Genomic DNA, 22,766 nt, shown 5'->3' with positions numbered 1-22,766 from the left:
GGCACACCTGAACAGCTGTAATTTACCCAGGATGCATCTGTACCATTAGAGTGGGTGGGAGAGCTGAAGCCACACAGGACCTAACAGGAAACAGAAATCTCCCATGTTGTGGGAATGAATTGACTGGTTTTACCCTGGTGGAACCAAACTTACACCAGTCTAGTTGACCAGGCTAGGTTAGTGTCTGGCCGTCTTTGATCAAGCTGAAGTTTACTTTTTATTTGTTTTTTGTTTTATTTTTAGCAGAGTAAAAAAGGCTTTGTACCGTACCGGGACAGCAAGCTGACCCGCCTGCTGAAGGACTCCCTGGGGGGCAACTGCAGGACAGTCATGATCGCCAACATCAGCCCCTCCTCCACGTCTTACGACGACACCCACAACACGCTGAAGTACGCCAACCGAGCCAAGGAGATCAAGTCATCGGTTAGTCCAGTTACAGTGGGAGAACAACCACCAGCGCCTCGCTGTGCTGCTAGCCCCATCACCCTGCTTCCCTCACTGCCAGATAGGAATTAATGAAACCTTTATGCATCCAAAGGGTCTATAGTTCGATCATCAGTCATGAATGTCATTTCAAATGTACACATTCTCTGTCTCTCTGTCTCTGTGTCCATCAGCTCAAGAGGAATATAGTGAGCCTGGACAGTCACATCGGCCAGTACGCGGTGATATGTGAGAGGCAGCACCAGGAGGTAACACAAGAAGATGAACCCGTCCCTAATCAGACTAGAAAAGTCCTGCCTCCTGTTCTTCATATTAGTGATCTCAGTAAAGACGGTATCCGACCCGTTTACGACCACGTTACAAAGTCTACAAACCCTTCTGCCTTTGGATGTTTTCTGCCCTGCCATCTTGAATTAAGTCCAGCGTTTTTAATCAGACCACTCTGTATATCTGGTTTGCCGTTTCAGATTTTGCTGTTGAAGAAGAAGCTGAAGGAGTACGAGGAGAGGCCGGTGGCCCTTGACGCCTCCAGTCAGAATCTAGCCGAGATTAAGAAGTAAGATGCTCTTCTGCGTGAGAGCGCTACATGCAGTTACCCTCACAAAAACATCACAACACCGGGGGGCGAATTCACTAAAGGATTGCGCAGCTTTTCCTGACGCAAAACCTGTGCAAATAAGTCAAAAATAAACTTTGCTATTCATAAAGCCCTCGCAAAGGGTGAAATACAGTGTTAACTGCGTTGCCTTCCTCATAGTGTTTCTCTGCGCCGGTGTTATTAGCTGATATTTAAATTAGCTAATATGGGCGGAGAATGTTCCCCTTTCTATGCAAATGAACATTATTGCAAAATCCGCCCAATTCACAAAGATCAGCGCCAATTGCTTCACGCAGTTAAAGGACAATGCTCGTTTTTGACAACCTGGACCTTATTTACGACATATTATAAGACGTTTGACTCACCGATATCACTTTGGTGTAGTTCGGAGGCATGTAGAAGAAATTAAAAATCCAGCGCGAGCCAGTATATCCATGTAATGGCGGTGGTCGGGGCACTTAGAATGCAGTTTCTAAAAATCGATTTTCTGTTGCGAAACGGTTGTTTTCATCAATCTGTCTTTATGAATCGCTAGTTGTGCTTACATAGAGCGTAGGCTTGTGGTGGTTTTTCACATGCCTCTGTAATATGATCTTTAGAAACGTCTTTCGAAACGAAATAGCTTCCTCACTTGCTCCAGCAATAATGTGTACACTAATGTGCGCATGCGTGCTGTAGCAAGTGAGGAAGCTATTTCGTGTCTAAAGACGTTTCTAAAGATCACTTTTTCTGTCTGCCATCGTCCAATGCTATGCATACGAGTTGTATGCGCTGTATGCACAGTATTTATAGTCATTTCCTATATCAGCAGCAACTTGCACTCAGCTGCAAACACCGAATGGGCGTGTTTGCGCTGGGACATTATTAGCGCAATGTCTTTAGTGAATAGGTTTTTACAACGGAGCACATAGCTGGAGCAACTGACGCGCAATGGAATGGTGCAATTAACGACCGCAATTCCGCTTTAGTGAGTTCGCCCCTCGGTGTTGTTCTTTGACATGTTTAAAAATTCATAATTTACATCCATGAGAGGAAATCCAAAGCCCAAAAACTTTGTGGGTGTGGCGATTGCTCTGCATTTTTGATGGGGGCAGATGTGAACCAAGGTCTGTTTTAATTAATATATTATATAAATGTAGATGCCCCACATAGCAGAGAACATCTCCCCCTCTCCTCCAAGGGGCTGCAGAGGCCTCAGTACCAGGAGCAGGAGGAGAGGGAGGGGGAGGGAGGGAGAAAAGCTGAATGAGTCTCACTCCCACTCATTTCATTCACCAGCATCAGAATTCACAACTCGCACAATGAAGAGAGGCCGCACGCTTCTCGCACTATTAAACATTCAGCAGTCTGGCGAGGCCGCGGCGGTTCCTACGTCACTGGGGTTACATTGGAGAGTGCAGTCACATCTTAGCGACAGTCAGCTCGCCCTCCCCCCCCGTCAGCCTGCTGGTTTATTTATTTACCGTCTTCCTCTCCTCCTCGTGTGCGCTGGTGTGGGAGCCTCTCCTCCTCGTGTGCGCTGGTGTGGGAGCCATCAAGCCTCCTCATGGTTCAAAGCCTGTGTGATGGTTACTGTTGTAAACCAAAATTGCATAATTAGTTCTTCCCCATTGAAAGACAATCTATCAATATCTATTCATGTAGTCTTTTTTAACACTAGCAACATTGTAAAGATTACCAAAAATATACAACAGGAACTTGTATTTCAGTGTGCCAACTTTAGAGCTAATATCTATATTTATCTCCACTGTCTCCTTCCCTCCCTCCCTTCCTCCTCCCTCCCTTCCTCCTCCCTCCCTCCCTCTCTCCTTTCCTCCTCCCTCCCTTCCTCCTCCCTCTCTCCCTCCCTCCTTTCCTCCTCCCTCCCTCCCTTCCTCCTCCCTCCCTCCCTTCCTCCTCCCTCCCTTCCTCCTCCCTCCCTCCCTTCCTCCTCCCTCCCTCCCAGGGCGTCTGTGTCCCTGCAGAGCGTCTTCTCCGGCCGGGCCCAGATCAGGCAGGAGCAGCTGCTTCTGGAACGGCAGCTGAAGGAGAACGAGCTCCGGCAGACCCACAGCAAGGAGGCCAACCTGCAGATCCAGCTCTTCTGCACCAAGGACAAGACCGAAAAGGTGTGTGGGGACTCCGTCACTCAGTCAGACCAGACCAGCCACCCGCCTGGAAGACAGACTTCCTCGCAAAAAAATAAATATATGGTTTTTGGTGATGCAGTCTGGACTTGTGGCCGCCCAGAAGGACGTCAGTGGGCTGGAATACCTGCCTTTAGCTACTCCTTCGGCCATCGTCATAAAACATTTGCCAAATCCAGTCAGAAGAATGGCAAAAACGCAATTTACTCGGAGAAACTCCGCTAGTGCATACTCTTGTTCTGGTTAGATTGTTGTTATTGAGTCTATTTCTGCAGTAACTGCACTTAAGGCTGTGTTTATTGTACGACCGTTTAATGTTAACATTTTAATGCTAACGCTAGTTGCTCCAGGAGACTGTTATACTGCAACCTGCAGGAACCAATCAGTCAATCTACTGGGGGCAGAACAGCAGTTAAAACGCAGTCTCCTGATTGGCCCACTATTTAGTCATTTCTGGAAAAGGTTCTGGGCAGCTAGAAGTCCAGACTATCGCAGGTTTGATTTATTTCCTGGCAAACTAGGTTCTGTTCTCCTGACAGACTGGGTTCTAGTATGTTATTGTTTGTTTGTTGTTGTTGTTGTGTTAGGCCACCTGTAAGCACGAGCGGCGCCTGGCCTCCCTGCTGACCCAGGAGCAGCACCTGCGCCAGCGCCTGGCCCAGACTGAGACGCGCTTCCTGGACAACGAGGGCTGGCTGCACCGCCTGGAGAACGAGATGAAACTTCTGGGAGACGAGGGAAATGCCCCCGAGGTGAGGGAAATGCCCCCGAGGTGAGGGGAATGCCCCCGAGGTGAGGGGAATGCCCCCGAGGTGAGGAGGGGGGCTGGGTGGGCTAGGGAGAGGGGGCTGGGTGGGCTAGGGACAGGGGGCTTGGGTGGGACAGGGAGAGGGAGCTTGGGTGGGCTAGGGAGAGGGGGCTTGGGTGGGCTAGGGACAGGGGGCTTGGGTGGGCTAGGGACAGGGGGCTTGGAGCGATGGTGGGTTGAGAGACGGAAAGCTCGGGAGGACCAGAAGGTGAGGCTCCGGAGATGGACGCCTCCCACGTGTTGTAGTTTGTAGTAGAATGCCTGGTCATCCTGGGGGTTGTTTGTTATTGGAGGTAGTTTGTAGAAGAATGCCTGGTCATCCTGGGGGTTGTTTGTTATTGGAGGTAGTTTGTAGTAGAATGCCTGGTCATCCTGGGGGTTGTTTGTTATTGGAGGTAGTTTGTAGTAGAATGCCTGGTCATCCTGGGGGTTGTTTGTTATTGGAGGTATGCCGTGAGCGCTCTGTTCCTGCCAGTAATGAGAAGCGTGCTCGTTCTGATTCCTCCCGCTCAGCCAGCGACCAGCGAGGAGCAGAATAGATCAATGCTCTTTACTCATCCCTGTGCTCCGCCAGTTACCTAAAACCATCTCAATGGTTTTTTCCTTTTTTCCTTCCTTTCTTTCTTTATCCCTCCGTCTTCTAGGAAGCAGACCGGAACGGTGACGCACGGGACGGTCAAATGTTCTCTCTGCTTCTGTCGTTTCGTAGTTCTTTGCGTCAGAGCAGGTGGACGAGAGCTTTGTCTTGCTGTGTTTTTTTTTTTTACTCTTACCCAGAAGGCAGGTTCTCGGAGGAAGCATAGCTTTGGCACAAAATAAGCCCTGACTACGTACCGTCTCCATCTACACCTCCCTCTCTCCCCCTCCTCTTCACCACACCCCCCTCTCCTCTCTACAGGCGCTCCAGAAGGACCTGCAGTGCCACAGGCTGCTGTTGCAGGTAGAAGACCTGAAGCAGCACATCGTTCAGATGAGCCACCTCATCAACCTCCAGGACCAGGAGAGCAGACAGACCAAGAGGTAAGCCCCGCCCCCTCCATGTTTGTGACCTCTGCTGTCCGTCCTCTTCCTTGCTATGTTGTTGCTGGGATGTGCGCGGCGGCATGAGTTTTGACTTCACCCCCTCCTTCCCAAGAATGGTGAACATCCTGCTACCGGCCTATAGCAGACACTACACCACCCTGAAAGGGGCGGGGCTTATCCTGACTGATGACGAGGCGGAGAACCAGGAAGTGGAGCAGCTGGTACGGAGGGAGAAGGGCGTGGTCTGGGCCGACCAGGAGAGGGCGGAGGAGCCGCAGGCTGCGGAAGGTTCCAGGCTCCGAGCAGAGCTCCCTCCCATCCTCTCCTTCTCGCGCCTCCTGCTCCATCACAGCAGCCCCTGCAGTGAGTCACCAATCCCCTCTCTCTCCTTTCAACGCTCTTCTCACCCTCCTCTTCCCCCTCTCCTCTTCTCACTCTCCTCTTCTCACTCTCCTCTTCCCCCTCTTCCCCCCCCTCCACCTCCCCCTCTTCCCCCCCCTGTTCCCCCCCCTCCACCTCCTCTCCTCTTCCTCCTCTCCTCACTCTTCCCCATCTCCTCCTCCCCATCTCCTCTTCCTCCCCATCTCCTCTTCCTCCTCTTCCTCCTCTTCCTCCTCTTCCTCCTCTCCTCACTCTTCCCCATCTCCTCTTCCTCCTCTCCTCCTCCCCCTCTCCTCTTCCTCCTCTCCTCCTCCCCCTCTCCTCTTCTCACTCCTGTTGCCATCACAGTCTACACACACACACACACACACACACACAGCCCCATTCAGTGTCAAGTTATTTCATATCAGTATAATAATGTACAAGGACACGCATACATACATACATTTTAATGATATTGGAATTGTACATAGTCACAGGTTATATGTTGCGTGTAACACATGAAATGAATGGCATACGCATAAATTATTGCTACTTCACACCCCTTGTCAACAGGTAGGCACCAGCAGTAGTATACAGCCATATGTGACTGTCTTCAGGCGACTGTGTTAATGCTAGTGTTGTGTTCAGGTACACGCTGTTCTATCAACCCCCCCCCCCCACGTACCACTCCCCTCCCTGACATCCAGCCTCTGGAACAGACAGTGGGGCCGGCCAGCCATACTCAATTATCATGAAGGTGTCCATCATGTGTCGGCCATGACACTCCACACCTGTCCCCCCCACTCTGGCTTCACTTTAGACTCTCCTGGCCCGGCCTCCTCCAGCCTCTGGCTTCACTTTGGTCTCTCCTGGCCCGGCCTCTTCCAGCCTCTGGCTTCACTTTGGTCTCTCCTGGCCCGGCCTCTTCCAGCCTCTGGCTTCACTTTGGTCTCTCCTGGCCCGGCCTCTTCCAGCCTCTGGCTTCACTTTGGTCTCTCCTGGCCGGGCCTCTTCCAGCCTCTGGCTTCACTTTGGTCTCTCCTGACCCGGCCTCTTCCAGCCTCTGTAGCTGAATGATGCTGTGTAATTTGAACTGGGATCTCTTCTGTTCTGCTCTCCTCTGATCTCTTGTCCTCCCCCCCTACCCCACGAGTACAACAAACCCTCTGGGAACCTCCCCCTACCCCACCAGTACAACACTCTGGGAACCGCCCCCTACCCCACAAGTACAACCCTCTGGGAACCTCCCCCTACCCCACAAGTACAACCCTCTGGGAACCTCCCCCTACCCCACCAGTACAACACTCTGGGAACCGCCCCCTACCCCACCAGTACAACACTCTGGGAACCGCCCCCTACCCCACGAGTACGACAAACACTCTGGGAACCTCCCCCTACCCCACGAGTACGACAAACACTCTGGGAACCGCCCCCTACCCCACGAGTACGACAAACACTCTGGGAACCGCCCCCTACCCCACGAGTACAACACTCTGGGAACCGCCCCCTACCCCACGAGTACGACAAACCCTCTGGGAACCTCCCCCTACCCCACGAGTACGACACTCTGGGAACCTCCCCCTACCCCACGAGTACGACACTCTGGGAACCTCCCCCTACCCCACGAGTACAACAAACCCTCTGGGAACCTCCCCCTACCCCACGAGTACAACCCTCTGGGAACCGCCCCCTACCCCACGAGTACGACACTCTGGGAACCTCCCCCTACCCCACGAGTACGACAAACCCTATGGGAACCGCCGCCCGTTCTCAATAGAACTCGTTTGTTTGTTTAATTCCCCACGTTTTCTTTCGCCTCACAACACAGTGGCCACCCAGAGACCAGCTGTCAGACGCGGTTTATGAACGGCTACCTTCCTCAGTGGGACGGGAGGGTTGGATGGTTTATGAGTATAGAATATATTAGGGCTGTATATTAATCAGGGTGTATCTATGGGTTTTTTCTAGTGAGTTGACCTCTATTAGTTGTGTCCGGCACTAGCTCCGTCCTATTGAATAGACTGCAGCGTGTTGGTCACATCACTGGTGTGGTGTACAGTAGCACAGGTGTGGTGTACAGTAGGACAGGTCATTACAGCTGAACAAGGGCCAGGCGGCGCCATAATGTGCAACGATGAAGATCAAGGCCATGGGTGGAAGGGCTCTGGCTGTATAGGTTTGCTCTGTGTGTCCTAGTGATCATTTGGCCAGCTGAGCCAATCCTAGTCAGGCGTGTGTGTATGTGTGTGTGTGTGTGTTGTTTAACTATACTTGTGTAGACAAAATGTCCCCACAAGAATAGAAAACCTGTAAAATGCTCACTCATGGGTACAGGGGGATGGTCCTCACAAGGTTAGTGTTAAGGGCTTGTGTTACAATTAGGGCTAACGTTAGGGGTCAAAGGTTATGGTCTGTTAGGGGACCCCAAAGATGTAAAGATTTGTTGTGTGTGTGTGTGTGTGTGTTTGTGAGTGAGTGTGTGAGAGTCAGTAAAATAGTGTGTTTGTCTCACAGGTGCCGAGAAGCACAAGAGGAGAGTGTCGCTGCGCCTCCGAGCCTCTCCGTCATCCAGAGGTACCCGTCCTGTCTTCCCTCCCCCCCAGGCCTGTCTGTCCTCCCTCCCCCCCCCAGGCCTGTCTGTCCCCCCCCCAGGCCTGTCTGTCTCCCCCCCCCGGCCTGTCTGTCCCCCCCCCCCCCCCCCCCCCCAGGCCTGTCTGTCTCCCTCCCCCCCAGGCCTGTCTGTCCTCCCTCCCCCCCACGCCTGCTCACCTGTCTGTCCTCCCCCCCAGGCCTGCTCACCTGTCTGTCCTCCCCCCCAGGCCTGCTCACCTGTCTGTCCTCCCTCTCCCCCCCAGACCTGCTCACCTGTCTGTCCTCCCCCCCAGGCCTGCTCACCTGTCTCTCCTCCCTCTCCCCCCCAGGCCTGCTCACCTGTCTGTCCTCCCTCCCCAGACCTGCTCACCAGTCTCTCCCCCCCAGACCTGCTCACCTGTCTCTCCTCCCTCTCCCCCCCAGGCCTGCTCACCTGTCTGTCCTCCCTCCCCAGACCTGCTCACCTGTCTGTCCTCCCTCCCCAGACCTGCTCACCCGTCTGTCCTCCCTCCCCAGGCCTGCTCACCTGGGCCGCTCATTTCCTCTCTGTCCCTCCCTCCCTCCTCTCAGTCAGACTCATCCATCACGGCCCCGGCTCTCTTCTCTCACCTCATCCTCTCAGTCTCTGCTCTCTGTCATGGTGGAACCCATAACAACATCAACAATCGCTTCAGTTTATTTCAGCAGTTTCTTCCCTGGAAGGAGTGTGCATAACCACACCACAGTCACACTAGTGTTCCCCTACTGTTGCCCCCCCCGCCCCTCCTGAAAGACCCAGAAAACCCATCCTAACCCTACCCACACACACCAGCTTCTAAACCCAGTACATGGACATGACTAGTGACAGTTGGTTTGTTTATTTGTGCAGTGTTTTTTGCTATGTCCTGGTGTGTAATGTATCTGACGCCTCCTCCAGAGACCGAGTGGGATGGATGATTATTACCAAAGAATAGGGAGAAGATCAGGAACACAAGCAGATACTCTAGCCAAATATTCCACTATGAAATAGGATTAGATTTATCGTCGTGTAGCTCTGCAGACATCCTGTTCTGGTGCAACAAGTTCGTTTATGAATGAAATAACTCTGGAGACTCCTTCAGAAAGAAAACATACTTGGTTGAGGCTGAAGCCTTCAGGGAAATAGAGCTAGGAAGCATGTTGAAATATGGCCCTCCAAATTGCTGGTAATGATATTTTCTGCAGAACAGGTGGTTGAAATAATTGAAACACATTGTGGGAAACCTAACATTTAAGGGGAAAAAACGTCACTGGTGGAACCACAGCTCACGAAAAGGAAATAGTGTTGAGAGAAAATATCAGTTTAGTTGCTTTTGTTTTATTTTGTACACCACTAGGTCAGAATGTTTGCCTGATTTGAGGCAAGTTCCATATAAATCCATCTGATGTGGTTTTATTAAAAACAATTGTCGAGAATTGTCGTCTTTGTTACGTTACCTGTTAGTCTGTGGTATTAGAGTCACTCTTGCCGTTCCCACAACTGACGTCAAAGATAAAGATTGATTCTCATCTCCTGCCCCGAGAACAGCTACTATATCCATCTGCCTGAGGGGTGATCACTCACTAACACTCCCCTCTGCCTGAGGGGTGATCACTCACTAGCACTCCCCTCTGCTTACCTCACTCCATCTCTCTCCTCTCTCATTCCTGAGGGGTTATCACTCACTAGCACTCCCCTCTGCTTACCTCACTCCATCTCTCTCCTCTCTCATTCCTGAGGGGTTATCACTCACTAGCACTCCCCTCTGCTTACCTCACTCCATCTCTCTCCTCTCTCATTCCTGAGGGGTTATCACTCACTAGCACTCCCCTCTGCTTACCTCACTCCATCTCTCTCCTCTCATTCCTGACGGGTTACCACTCACTAGCACTCCCCTCTGCTTACCTCACTCGATCTCTCTCCTCTCTCATTCCTGAGGGGTGATCACTCACTAGCACTCCCCTCTGCTTACCTCACTCCATCTCTCACTCCATCTCTCTCCTCTCTCACTCCATCTCTCTCCTCTCTCACTCCATCTCTCTCCTCTCTCACTCCATCTCTCTCCTCTCTCACTCCATCTCTCTCCTCTCACTACTCTCTCCTCTCTCCCTCCTCTCTTCCTCCTCTCTCTCCTCTCTCACTACTCTCTCTCCTCTCTCCCTCCTCTCTTCCTCCTCTCTCTCCTCTCACTACTCTCCCTCCTCCCTCCTCTCTCACTACTCTCCTCTCTCACTACTCTCCTCTCTCATACACTACTACTCATCCTCTCATACCCTACTCATCCTCTCATACACTACTCATCCTCTCATACCCTACTCATGCTCATACATTACTACTCATCCGCTCATACACTACTACTCATCCTCTCATACACTACTCATCCTCTCATACACTACTCATCCTCTCATACCCTACTCATGCTCATACATTACTACTCATCCTCTCATACACTACTCATCCTCTCATACACTACTTATCCTCTCATACACTACTACTCATCCTCATACCCTACTCATCTTCTCATACACTTCTACTCATCCTCTCTCATACACTACTACTCATCCTCATACACTACTACTTATCCTCTCATACACTACTACTCATCCTCTCATACACTACTACTCATCCTCATACACTACTACTCATCCTCTCTCATACACTACTACTCATCCTCTCATACGCTACTACTCATCCTCTCATACGCTACTACTCATCCTCTCATACACTACTACTCATCCTCATACACTACTACTCATCCTTCCTCCTCTCTCATACACTACTACTCATCCTCTTATACACTACTACTCATCCTCTTATACACTACTACTCATCCTTCCTCCTCTCCCACACTACTACTCATCCTCTCATACACTACTACTCATCCTCTCTCATACACTACTACTCATCCTCTCATACGCTACTACTCATCCTCTCATACACTACTACTCATCCTCTCATACACTACTACTCATCCTTCCTCCTCTCATACACTACTACTCATCCTCTTATACACTACTACTCATCCTTCCTCCTCTCTCATACACTACTACTCATCTTCTCATACACTACTACTCATCCTCTCATACACTACTACTCATCCTCTCATACACTACTACTCATCGTTCCTCTTTCATACACTCCTATTCAGCCTCTCTCTGCTCATATACTACTCTGCCTCTCCTCTCTGCTGACATTACTGTTCTACTACTAGCGAACTCCTGGATTTCGCATCGTCATCTACGCGAACCAATCAGGGACTGGGGGCGGAACTGCAGTTACAATGTAGTCCCTGATTGGTGCCCCATTTTCTGGAGAAGCTGAAATCGCTCTGGGCCATTGAAAGTCCAGACTTATCATGAAAGCGTCAGTCTGGTTTACCAGGCTAGCTTGGATGTCTGTCTCTCTTGTTATTGCCAATATTATTATTGTTCCTAGGAAGTCTGCCTTCCCATGCATGAAAAATCAAAAGATTTTGCACACAGGTCAAGTCGCAAAAAGTCCTCAACTGGCATTGTGGGCCAATAGTCCTAATGGTTGTAACAAATCAGCCACTATCACTTTGCAACTTTCACCAAAATGTGAAAGCATTCATTCTTAGAGCTGGCAGGAATTATGGGATGCCACGAGAACCGATAGTTCAGTACCAAGTCGATGCCAAAATTTGGAAAATGTGATGGTATTGTTTTTTTCTACAGTATAGTAGATACCGGGGACCTGACGGGCGAATATTACTCCCACTAGTGTACCGCTAGCATAGTAGCGTTAGCTAATGTTAATTCTGAATATTACTCCCACTAGTGTACCGCTAGCATAGTAGCGTTAGCTAATGTTAGTTCTGAATATTACTCCCACTAGTGTACCGCTAGCATAGTAGCGTTAGCTAATGTTAGTTCTGAATATTACTCCCACTAGTGTACCGCTAGCATAGCAGCGTTAGCTAATGTTAATTCTGAATATTACTCCCACTAGTGTACCGCTAGCATAGCAGCGTTAGCTAATGTTAGTTCTGAATATTACTCCCACTAGTGTACCGCTAGCATAGCAGTGTTAGCTAATGTTAGTTCTGAGGATTGAGGAGACACAAAACAACACAAATTAGTATGCAGCTGCTAGTCTAGTAACGTTAATGAGACTTGATCAACTTTCGGTTTCACATTATTAGCCTCGTGTCACCAGGCGCTCCTCGGTACTTTCACATAGACACGACATCCACAATCTTGAAAATTAACCATTTCGATTTCATAAATCTATTTTGTACCACTATAAACTAGAGGACTTACAGTAGCCTACTAAAATCAATCAAAAACTCGAAATGACTTTAAAAAAAATAATTTTGGCTGTTTGGCTAGTGCTACTTGCTAGCTTGGCTTGCGCTAGCCATAACCACCACATCTAGCTAACATTAGCAAGTTGGTTTGTTCTAGCCAGTTGGTTTCTTAGATGCCATCATTCTTTGCCAGGTTTGCAATAAAGATTTTTGAATGCATCGGTTTGTACTGTTCATGGTAGCTATCGTTAGTTTACCATATTTTTCACACAAGGCGCAGGCCAACCTGCTATTTGCTATCCAGCCAGGTTGTATTGTCAGCTCAGTCAGCTAGATAGAACAAGCCAGCCAGATGGTCTTGGCTAAAGAAACATTTTAGCCCATCAGGTCTGTTTTATTTTGCATAATGCAATTGTGATATTCCAATGGTATTGGTATCAACTACTACATTTTTGATAGTGTGACATCTAATTTTAATTAATTAATTACACATTTTTTATACAAATTACACAAAACTTGCTACACTGCATCTTCAGACTGTCCCTCACAAAGCATCCAGACAGATGTTTGTATTGAAAATTGAGCCCACATTGATATGAAAATGTTTTCAGGGTTCCCACGGGTCATGGAACTTCTGAAATATCATGACTTTTAAAAGTGTATTATTCCACACATGGAAAGGGGGATTTTATAATGTTTTGGGCCAATCATGGGATTTTGTTTGTAGCATGTTTAAATTTTAGTTGCCATTTATCAAAATGTAATATTTTCCATGCAGTATTATTCTGTATTGGGTTGTTTCACGCATCTCTCGTATTGCGTGAGTGGTTGTTGTTGTCACTTGATGTGTCATCGCCCATGCCCTTCCTGCTTGTCAGCAGTTTCTCCATTTCCATTATCGGTCATGGAATTCAGCTTTTTAGTCGGGAGAAGTCAGAGAAAAGTCCAGGAATTTGACATTTGACTTGGAGTGGGAACCCTGTTTTATTGTAAACAGTACAGCTACTGCAAACTCAAATCTCCAATGCTCATGAAAATAGTGACAAAATTCTCATGTTATGGTAGATGTAGGGTGGTCAATTTCAGAATTTTTGACAGTATCTTGAATCCTGTCGTCATATAAACTATTGCAGTCAATGGAATTAGAGCAACTTTAAACATTAGTTTGCCACTTATGGAGCAATAAATCTTTGTAAAAAAAAAAATATATATATATATATATTGAAATATGTAATTTCTCTGAATTTTGTATTGATAAGTGCATTTTTAAAACTAGTTTGAAATCTGCCTTTACATTTTTGCATCCCAAAATGGGTGCCCACTTCTACAGTTCTCATGATCCCTCAGGGTGGGGGTTAGGAGCTGAGTGATTGCACCTGGGCTGGTCCCGCACACCTAAGCGGAATTAGCAAGCAGCCATTGTGCCCAGTGAACAATAGTAAAACCCATGCCAGAAGAGCTCTGAGGAAGCAGGTACCACATTACAGGCCTTATGCTTGATTTAAGTTTGTTTGAGAACATTCATAAAGTAGAACCAAAGTTAAACTGTTATTAGAAGATAAAGCAAAGGCCAAAGTGCCAGCGGTCTCTCTCCCTGGTCTCTCTTTGTGCCACTGCTATTCTCAGTATTTGTGGTCTTCCCTGTCCCCTGGGTGGACACGGCATGCAACCCTGGTGATCGCCAGAGTCCCAGTGTGAAGCCATAACAAGATCATGACTCCCTTGGTGTCTACGGTTGTGAGTTCAAGCCCTGGGTGATACAGAATATACATGCTAGTGCTACTCAGGCATTGTGCTGTGTAGATTTGAGATGCACGATTCTAAAGGTATTTTTCATTTAAGAAGTTATAAATATGGTCTGGGCTGTTCTGTTGTTGGACCCTCATGTCCCTGGACCCTGATGGACCCTCATTAGCCAAATTCTGTCCGCGGTACTTTTCCCTCATGAACATTTGGGGGTACTTGCTGCGTGCACACCACAGGAACCAGGGTCTACAGGGGATTTCACAATGAATTAAATTCCCCGAAAGTATTTCATATTCACGCATTAACTCAACTACAGGAACCAATTAGTGGCTACATTCTACTTGGGGGGGAGCACAGCAGTCAGAACACAGTCCCTAGTTTCCCCGGTTAAAATGTCATTTCTGGAAATCGATGTGGATGGGGAGAAGTCCAGACTGATCCGTGGAGAGCAGAATGCAAGCTCACGTGATCGCCAAGGCTACTCCTCTTCCTCCTTCTTCTTCCTCCGCAAAATACCCAGCCCCGACTCGCTGCTCTCTCTCCCTTTCTCCATTTTCATTCACTCCCTCCCTCCCAGTCCCCCCTCCGTGTCTGTCGTCCTCCTCCCCTTTCTGCTTGATCACCCCTCCCCATGTGCCCCCCCCACCGTCCTTCTCTCTCTCTCGTTCTGTCAATCTGGCATCCTGCCCTCCTCTCAGACGCTCTCCAGCTTCATTCATGGAAATGCTAATCCACCACAGGGCAGAGAGAGAGGGACAGACGGAGGAGGGAGGGAGGGAGGGAGGGAGGGAGGGAGGGAGGGAGAGAGAGAGAGAGGGAGGGAGAGAGAGGGAGGGAGAGAGAGAGGGAGCGTCCGTAGGATAGGGAGCCAGCCTGCGTCTGCTGCCAGTTGAAGAGGCAGCAGCAGCGCTACAAAAAACCAGGCAGCAGACAGGCGACCCTAATTTGGCGTGGTCTCCACCAGAAATAGCACCTCATGCATGGATTAATTCTCTACAAGCCAAAAATATGTGATTGAAGGAACTTGAGCGCCATTTATTCAGCAGGGCCAGATCGTCCTCTCTGGCCTCCTGCGGTCAGAGCAGAGCAGGGTCGTTCATCCCTGAGCCGGGACTTACACCACCTAAATATTGCATTCTGCATTAAAAGTTCTATTAATCTTCTGATGGTCAATTTGGTTCTGCACTTTTTTATGTTCGTTTTTTTCCAAATGGTTGTAGGAGGGATGGTATTTATTTAATGCTCCAGAGTCGCCTGTTTGCAGGGTTGAGATAGATAGATAGATGCATAGATAGATAGATATATACTATAGATAGATACTGTAGATAGATGAATAGATAGATACTGTAGATAGATACTATATATAGAAAGATATATACTATAGATAGATAGATACTATAGATAGATACTATATATAGAAAGATATATACTATAGATAGATAGATAATAAAGATAGATACTGTAGATAGATACTGTAGATAGATAGATAGATAGATAGATAGATAGATAGATATACAGATTCTGTAGATGGAGAGATAGATTGAAAGAGAGGGATGGATAGATAGATGGATACTATAGATAGATAGATGGATACTATAGATAGGTAGGTAGGAAGATAGATAGATGAATAGATGGATACTGTAGATATATACTATAGATAGATACTGTAAATAAATACTATACATAGATAGATAGATACTATAGATAGACAGATACCGTAGATAGAGAGATAGATAGAAAGAGAGAGATGGATACTATAGATGGATACGATAGATAGATGGATAGATAGATAGATAGATAGATAGATAGATAGATAGATAGATAGATGGGTAGGAAGATGGATAGATAGTGAAGTGCCAGCCCTGGGCAGGGAGCGGTGTGTGTCTGGCGGGTCTCGGGGCCGTAGCGTGCAGCCGGCCATGTTGTCGTCAGTGTGTGAGTGATGCAGCTGCTGTGGGTCACACTGCAACAAGTGAGGCTGCGTCATGCTGCGCTGCTACGTGCTAGCGTCCCCCCAGCTCAACTTTACTCTCCACACACAGGCTCAGTCCTTACACACCCACGAACCCACCACACACAAGCCTGTCCTTACACACCCACAGACCCACCACACACAGGCTCAGTCCTTACACACCCACGGACCCACCACACACAAGCTCAGTCCTTACACACCCACAGACCCACCACACACAGGCTCAGTCCTTACACACCCACGGACCCACCACACACAAGCTCAGTCCTTACACACCCACAGACCCACCACACACAGGCTCAGTCCTTACACACCCACGAACCCACCACACACAGGCTCAGTCCTTACACACCCACGGACCCACCACACACAGGCTCAGTCCTTACACACCCACGAACCCACCACACACAGGCCTGTCCTTACACACCCACGGACCCACCACACACAGGCTCAGTCCTTACACACCCACGGACCCACCACACACAGGCTCAGTCCTTACACACCCACGGACCCACCACACACAGGCTCAGTCCTTACACACCCACGGACCCACCACACACAGGCCTGTCCTTACACACCCACGGACCCACCACACACAGGCCTGTCCTTACACACCCACGGACCCACCACACACAGGCCGGCCCTTACAGACCCACGGACCCACCACTCCTACTGGTCTCCTAGTAGTTTATTTTATATTAGTTTGGGTAGATCATTCTTTGACTAATCACAGAATAAGATTGTGTGTGTCCAATGGTCAGGCCAGCTGAACGACGCCCATGATGTCACACATTCTCTCTGTGGTTCTCGTGTGGTTACTGCCTCTGTTCCAGGGTCATCTAGTGCTAATGATAATAATGATTACACACTATTACCAGGATTAATGATTAGCCTTTGAAACAAAAGTGTGTCGATGAGTTGCTTGTCTAGCATCAAATTGGAGCTACTTCATGGACTAGTTTTGTGTAGCTGCATTGGCCTTGATCACATAACCCTCAGTAAGGGTATGTGGCCTCAGCGGTGTGACTCATGGCGTGTGATGAGTGATATGGTGATCCATCCCAGTGTAGCTGTAGCCTTTATACGTCAGGTTGTATTAGCTGGTGACTCATCCCCACATAGCCAGGGATGTTGAGCCGCACGTCTTTGCTCTGAATACCCAGATTACCGTTTCTATCAGATGACCTCTGCTTTTCATCTTAAGTGTTTTACGTGCGTTCTATTGTTTTGTGTTTGGCCTTGATAACAAATGTCTTATTTTCCATATTCTGTCATTCCCTGTACCTCTATCTCTATCTCTCTCTCTCCCCCTCCCTCCCTCTCTCCCCCTCCCTCCCTCTCTCTCTCTCTCCCTCTCTCTCTCCCCCCGTCCCTTCTTGGCTCAGGATTTCATTTTGGTCTGCCACCCCCCCTCTTAGCCATTGTCTGTGTCCATGTCACGCTGGCTCATGTTGGAGCCGGCGAAACTCAATTTGTGAGCATAAATGTGTTCTGGCCCTTTCTCTCTTACACCTCTGATTAATGTCTGCAGTGAGATAAAGGTCATCAGGTTCACATCTTCTGGACACCTCTGCTCTTTAACCAGCTGCCAATAGATGGGAACACAGAATAGCGACTAGGGGTTTTCACCACACCTGAAAATCTATTTTATGTGCACTTTGTGTTTCAGTGGCTATTTTGTGTCTTTTTGGAAAATACTTGCCAGCCAAAGATCTATGAATTAGATTATTGCAAAAGAAAGAAATTATTTATGGTGCTCTGACACACACGGTCAAGCAATGTATGATATTGCTATGGCAACCTGCTACCATATTGTTAGTGTGAATGCCCACATGCTATAGCTCCAGCCTGCACTTTAAATCACACTGGATTAGAAAGGGCGCGAGGATAGAATGGCTGCACGTATTGCATTTGGGGAATTGAAATCAAAGGTCGTGGAGTCAAAGCTTGAGCTCCAGCTAGGACAAGGACCTTGATTTGGCCAATTCACTGACATTACTCACATGAAGGCTGTGATTGGTTATGGAGACATTTGACTGGCATGAATGACATGACAGCAGTCTTTACAGACACATTTCCAAAGCACCAAATAATGGGAGCTTTTAGTTCATGAATCAGCAGCAATCTGCTCTTTGTATTTTGCCTAGACAACATACAATTCTGCTAACAGATAGTTTCATGGCCTGTATTTAAATTCTTTGTTTAAAATCAGAAAAATGTTGCCGTTTGAGGCCACATTTTATAAATGTGTTTATTTGGACGAGCCCTATGCTGCAGTGTGGTGAAGCAGAGCCTGTGGTGTTCCTCCAGGCCCAGGGGGGGAGGAGGCGGCAGGGCAGGAGCCGCCCCTGAAGAAGCCCGCCAGGAGGAAGCTGACCGTGTCCCCGGCTCCGCCTTCTGCCTCCAGCGCTGGCTCTGCCCATCCACCAGGCCCCACGGCCCTCCAGGAAGTGCTCAGACAGGAAGGTATGTTCCCGCTGCAGTATACGCCGGAGCCCCCTCGGGATAAACCCTGCTCTGTCCTGCCACTCTGCCCCACCAACGACCCCAACATGACCTTTGAGATCTTGGACTGGAATGACGCGATCTCGGCCAACGCCACCATCATCCTGGGTGGTGGGACGCCCACTCAGACGGGGTCAGGGCCGCCGGCGTGTCCCTCAGGACCCAACCACTCACAGCTGTCCAGCGACTGCAACCGCACCACTAATAGGTACAGTGACATCATTAAGGGTTGCAAACTCCCATAGATTAATCTCTGAAGATGTAATTCATTCATTCATGCTTATCCATAGATGACAATTTGAAAAACACAGCTGGACGTTTTTGTTTTGTTTTATTGTTACAAATTTCAGAGTGGCAAGAATTGCATTAGGATTATAACATTTCCATAATAATTGAAAAGCTCCCTGCCAGTACCTCTGTCCTAAGCCTTTTCTACCCTCGGGGTTCTTGGAACTGTAGAATGTCTATCTATTACTTGCCATTGTTTTTTCAAGTACTGCTTTCTTCTAGCTCTAACACCAACTTGCACTTGCACAAGCTACTGCTAATGTGTGCTAACACACACCTGCTAACGCTAACCTGTGCCTCTTAGACTGGAGATCCCGTCACTGCTGGACGTCAGACGACCCAAGCCTCTCTACATGGCCATGACGTCCGCTGCACACGGCAAACGCAAATTAAACTGGTAAGAAGGTTTAATTCCCAAACACATGGTTGATCTATTAATGAAGTCAACTCTTTGAACAGTTGTTGTGTTGTGGGTATTTAATCTTACAGCGTAAATGGTATGTTCCTTTATCTTCAACCTCTTTTGTTTGTTTAACCCCTCTCTCAGCGTCAGAGAGGAGGCCGGCCAGGGCCTGACAGCACCCAAGCGCATTAAGCAGGACCCCTTAGTGCCCAACAGGCCGCTCAGAGTGCGTCGCTTTGCTCGTGAGTTCACCACCTCAGTCAGACCATAAAGAACACACAGAGGAAGGGATGGCTCAGTCAGACCATAAAGAACACAGAGGAAGGGATGGCTCAGTCAGACCATAAAGAACACACAGAGGAAGGGATGGCTCAGTCAGACCATAAAGAACACAGAGGAAGGGATGGCTCAGTCAGACCATAAAGAACACACAGAGGAAGGGATGGCTCAGTCAGATCATAAAGAACACACAGAGGAAGGGATGGCTCAGTCAGACCATAAAGAACATACACAGGAAGGGATGGCTCAGTCAGATCATAAAGAACACACGTAAAGGATGGGATTGCTCAGTCAGACCATAAAGAACATACACAGGAAGGGATGGCTCAGTCAGACCATAAAGAACGTGAGCAGGAAGGGATGGCTCAGTCAGACCATAAAGAACATACGTAAAGGAAGGGATGGCTCAGTCAGACCATAAAGAACATACAAAGGAAGGGATGACTCAGTCAGACCATAAAGAACACACACAGGAAGGGATGGCTCAGTCAGACCATAAAGAACGTGAGCAGGAAGGGATGGCTCAGTCGGACCACAGAGGACACACACAGGAAGGGATGGCTCAGTCAGACCATAAAGAACACGCAGGAAGGGATGATGCTTTCCAAGGAACCCTATGAAATTGGTTGTCAAGATGACCTGATGCTTATATGAAATCATTCCCTGATTGGAGGAAAGCTCAAGAGTCTGGCATGAGGCTTGCTAAGGTTAAATGTTTTCCCAAGTGTAACACGGGTTAATGGCACAAAATGTCCTGCAGCAATTGATTAGTTGACCATGTTTACATGGCATCAGGTGGCCTTGGTTTGTGGTTTTGACAGAGGAAAGAGTCCTCTTTCACTTCTCCCTGCTCGTTCTCATTAAAGGAGTAGTAAAGGGAAAATGCATGTTTAGCCCTGTTTTAAGGTTACTTATGATCACATACAATGGTTCAGATCAAAACGTTGACAAAACTAGCACTTTTGAGAAAGTCTGATAATTGCTCTACCGCCGTTTTGGTCATACAATGGATGTGGGTGGGCACCTTGAAAAATCTTTCAAAACTCTCGATTTCAAAGACAAGAAGCTCACAAAGGGGGTAATTGGTGTCTGTTGGTGTTCTGACATCAAATTCGCTGCAAAGTATGAATTTTATTGATCATTTTATGAAATCCATTGACTTGTATTGAAGCGACCGTTGTAGATGTGTAGATCAATCCGCAGAGGGGATTAAGGAAGCGGAACTACTTACAGTAGTTATTGTTATTGTTTATGTTGCTAGGCTACCTAGTTTGCGTACGTTTACACACGTATGTGCTGCGACTCAATAGTTCTATGCTAAATATTTAAAAAAGCCTTTCCAGATTAACTAGAATCTTACTTTATGGCGAATTATATGTCAGAACGCCAACTAACACCTCTGTGAGTTTCTTGTCTTTGAAATTGAGAGTTTAACATGTTTTTTGAATGATTTTTCACGGTGCCCACCCACATCCATTGTATGACCAAAACGGTGGTAGAGCAATTATCAGACTTTCTCAAAAGTGCTAGTTTTGTCAACTTTTTGATCTGAACCATTGTATATGATCATAAGTAATCTTAAATCAGGGCTAAACATGATTTTTCCCTTTACTACTCCTTTAACTGTGGGGACAAATCTGTCACTGTGAAAATAAGTGATAATCCAGTTTCTACTGTACTGATTTGTTCTCCACCTCCCAGATTCCTGTGTTCATGCGTTGCACTATAGAGGAAGTTCACCATCACAGATCACATCTGTCAGCTGCAGCACCACACAGTGGGACCAGGGTGTGCTTGCTACGGTTTTAAGTGTTCAGTTAAGGCACTTTTACCCGAACTAAGCTGTTTATATACTATGGCAGATGTTTATTGTTGTCTAGGACGATTTGCAGGGAATTTATGCTATTTAATTCTCACTTAAAAATGTAAACCGGGCAACAAATGTAGGTGTGTAGGTGCAGATTTGAAGAGGTTTGTCTTTTGACACTGCAGGAATCCACATTAAACAAACAACAAGGCAACTGTTGGCTGTGCTCAGCCTGTGTGTGTCTGGCCGTCCGTCCGCAGGGTCCTCGGAGAACGAGCCCAGGAGAGTGGTGAAGAGCGCCTCTGAGGGGAACCTCCTGGAGGCCCTGAAGCCCAAGTCCCAGCTCTTCTACAAGCCCTCCCAGCAGCTCCGGACCGCGGGGACCAAGAGGTTCTGAAGGCCTGCTTGTCCTGTACCATCATGTCATGTCTCATGGGTTTTCTGATTTACAGTGTACTACTTGAATTGTTTGTTCTTAATCTGAGTCTTGTTCCAAGTGTGGGATTTAGTCAGTTTCTGTTTTTAAAATGTGTACATTTTATTAATAAAATACATGACCTTTAACCAAACCATTACATCAATTCTTTATTTCCATTAGATATATATACTTAACGTTTCAGTTCTTGTATATTAAAAGGGGGGGGGGGGGGGGGTGAAAATATTGAAATTCTGAGCCTAGTTAAAAACATGTATTCAATAAGGCACGACTGCCACGCCCCCTCCCTCCCTCCCACACACACACACACATCCCACCTTGAGTAACGACATTCATATGCAGTCTACCAGCCGTAACAATGTTGTACATGCAATCTGATACCCCATCTCATCTGCTGGGGCCGTGTTTATGTCCTGTTCTCAGAGTGGGGTGGGGGTGGTCAAAGACATCCAATATGTCAGGAAAGAACAAGGCTCATCGCTTTGAATTCAGTCTTGCAACTTTATTTGAACTGCATTCAATGTGAGCTTTATTTTTAGCCAGAAAGCTCAATGCATTCAATGTGAGCTTTATTTTTAGCCAGAAAGCTCAATGCATCAGCACTCCACTGGCACTGACACCCTCTTGCTCTCATTCACAAGAATCAATTCATTATTTTTTCTCTTTTTTTCCCCCTTTTTTTTGTCCGAGGGAGGCAGGTCTTGACTAAAGTTTATTAACTTTGTTTTAGCCAATGGGGTGAATGCTGCGTTTTACCCACTGACCAATGATAGAGTTCGAGAGGTTGGAGGTGGATGTTGCTTAGCAACTGCAGGTAGAATCTCATGTCGGAGTCATTGTCTTTTCTTGCCTCCCTGAGAGACATCAAGTGTTGTGATTTAAAGAAGAAAAAAAATGTTCTGAGAAAATGCGTCAAAGAATTTAAAGTTGTTAAGTCTATTTTTGTGCAGTTATACATAGACATTATTGACTCTTGTGTGTCATTGACCTTTTAAGATAGAACACTTGTAAATTGTTATCAATTAATCTATTACAAGAAGCTGTTCCTATTGAAATACTTGTGGCTAAACCAGTAGAAAAGTGAATGTTGGTTTTATTTCATCTGTATCAA

General features: G+C 47.6%; 1 protein-coding gene across 1 annotated transcript in view; it reads left to right on the top strand.

Annotated features, from left to right (window-relative positions):
* The window catches only part of kif18a (kinesin family member 18A), a gene marked incomplete at its 3' end in the record, with an annotated part of 35,858 nt that extends 14,242 nt beyond the window's left edge, over positions 1-21,616 (top strand). The window contains exons 7-18 of the mRNA XM_084437405.1: positions 247-423; positions 618-692; positions 912-1,000; positions 2,988-3,150; positions 3,756-3,920; positions 4,875-4,996; positions 5,112-5,362; positions 7,877-7,936; positions 18,248-18,650; positions 19,035-19,127; positions 19,278-19,375; positions 21,480-21,616. Coding sequence (XP_084293531.1) covers positions 247-423; positions 618-692; positions 912-1,000; positions 2,988-3,150; positions 3,756-3,920; positions 4,875-4,996; positions 5,112-5,362; positions 7,877-7,936; positions 18,248-18,650; positions 19,035-19,127; positions 19,278-19,375; positions 21,480-21,616 — 1,833 coding nt within the window. The remainder of the gene's footprint in view (positions 1-246; positions 424-617; positions 693-911; positions 1,001-2,987; positions 3,151-3,755; positions 3,921-4,874; positions 4,997-5,111; positions 5,363-7,876; positions 7,937-18,247; positions 18,651-19,034; positions 19,128-19,277; positions 19,376-21,479) is intronic.
* Between the last annotated feature and the right edge of the window lie 1,150 nt (positions 21,617-22,766).

Source organism: Borostomias antarcticus (genome assembly GCF_949987555.1).
Source record: "Borostomias antarcticus genome assembly, chromosome: 4".
In the NCBI taxonomy this organism is placed as follows: domain Eukaryota; kingdom Metazoa; phylum Chordata; class Actinopteri; order Stomiiformes; family Stomiidae; genus Borostomias; species Borostomias antarcticus.
The sequence above is the reverse complement of the archived record's forward strand: the minus strand, read 5'-3'. Positions and strand labels throughout refer to the sequence as shown.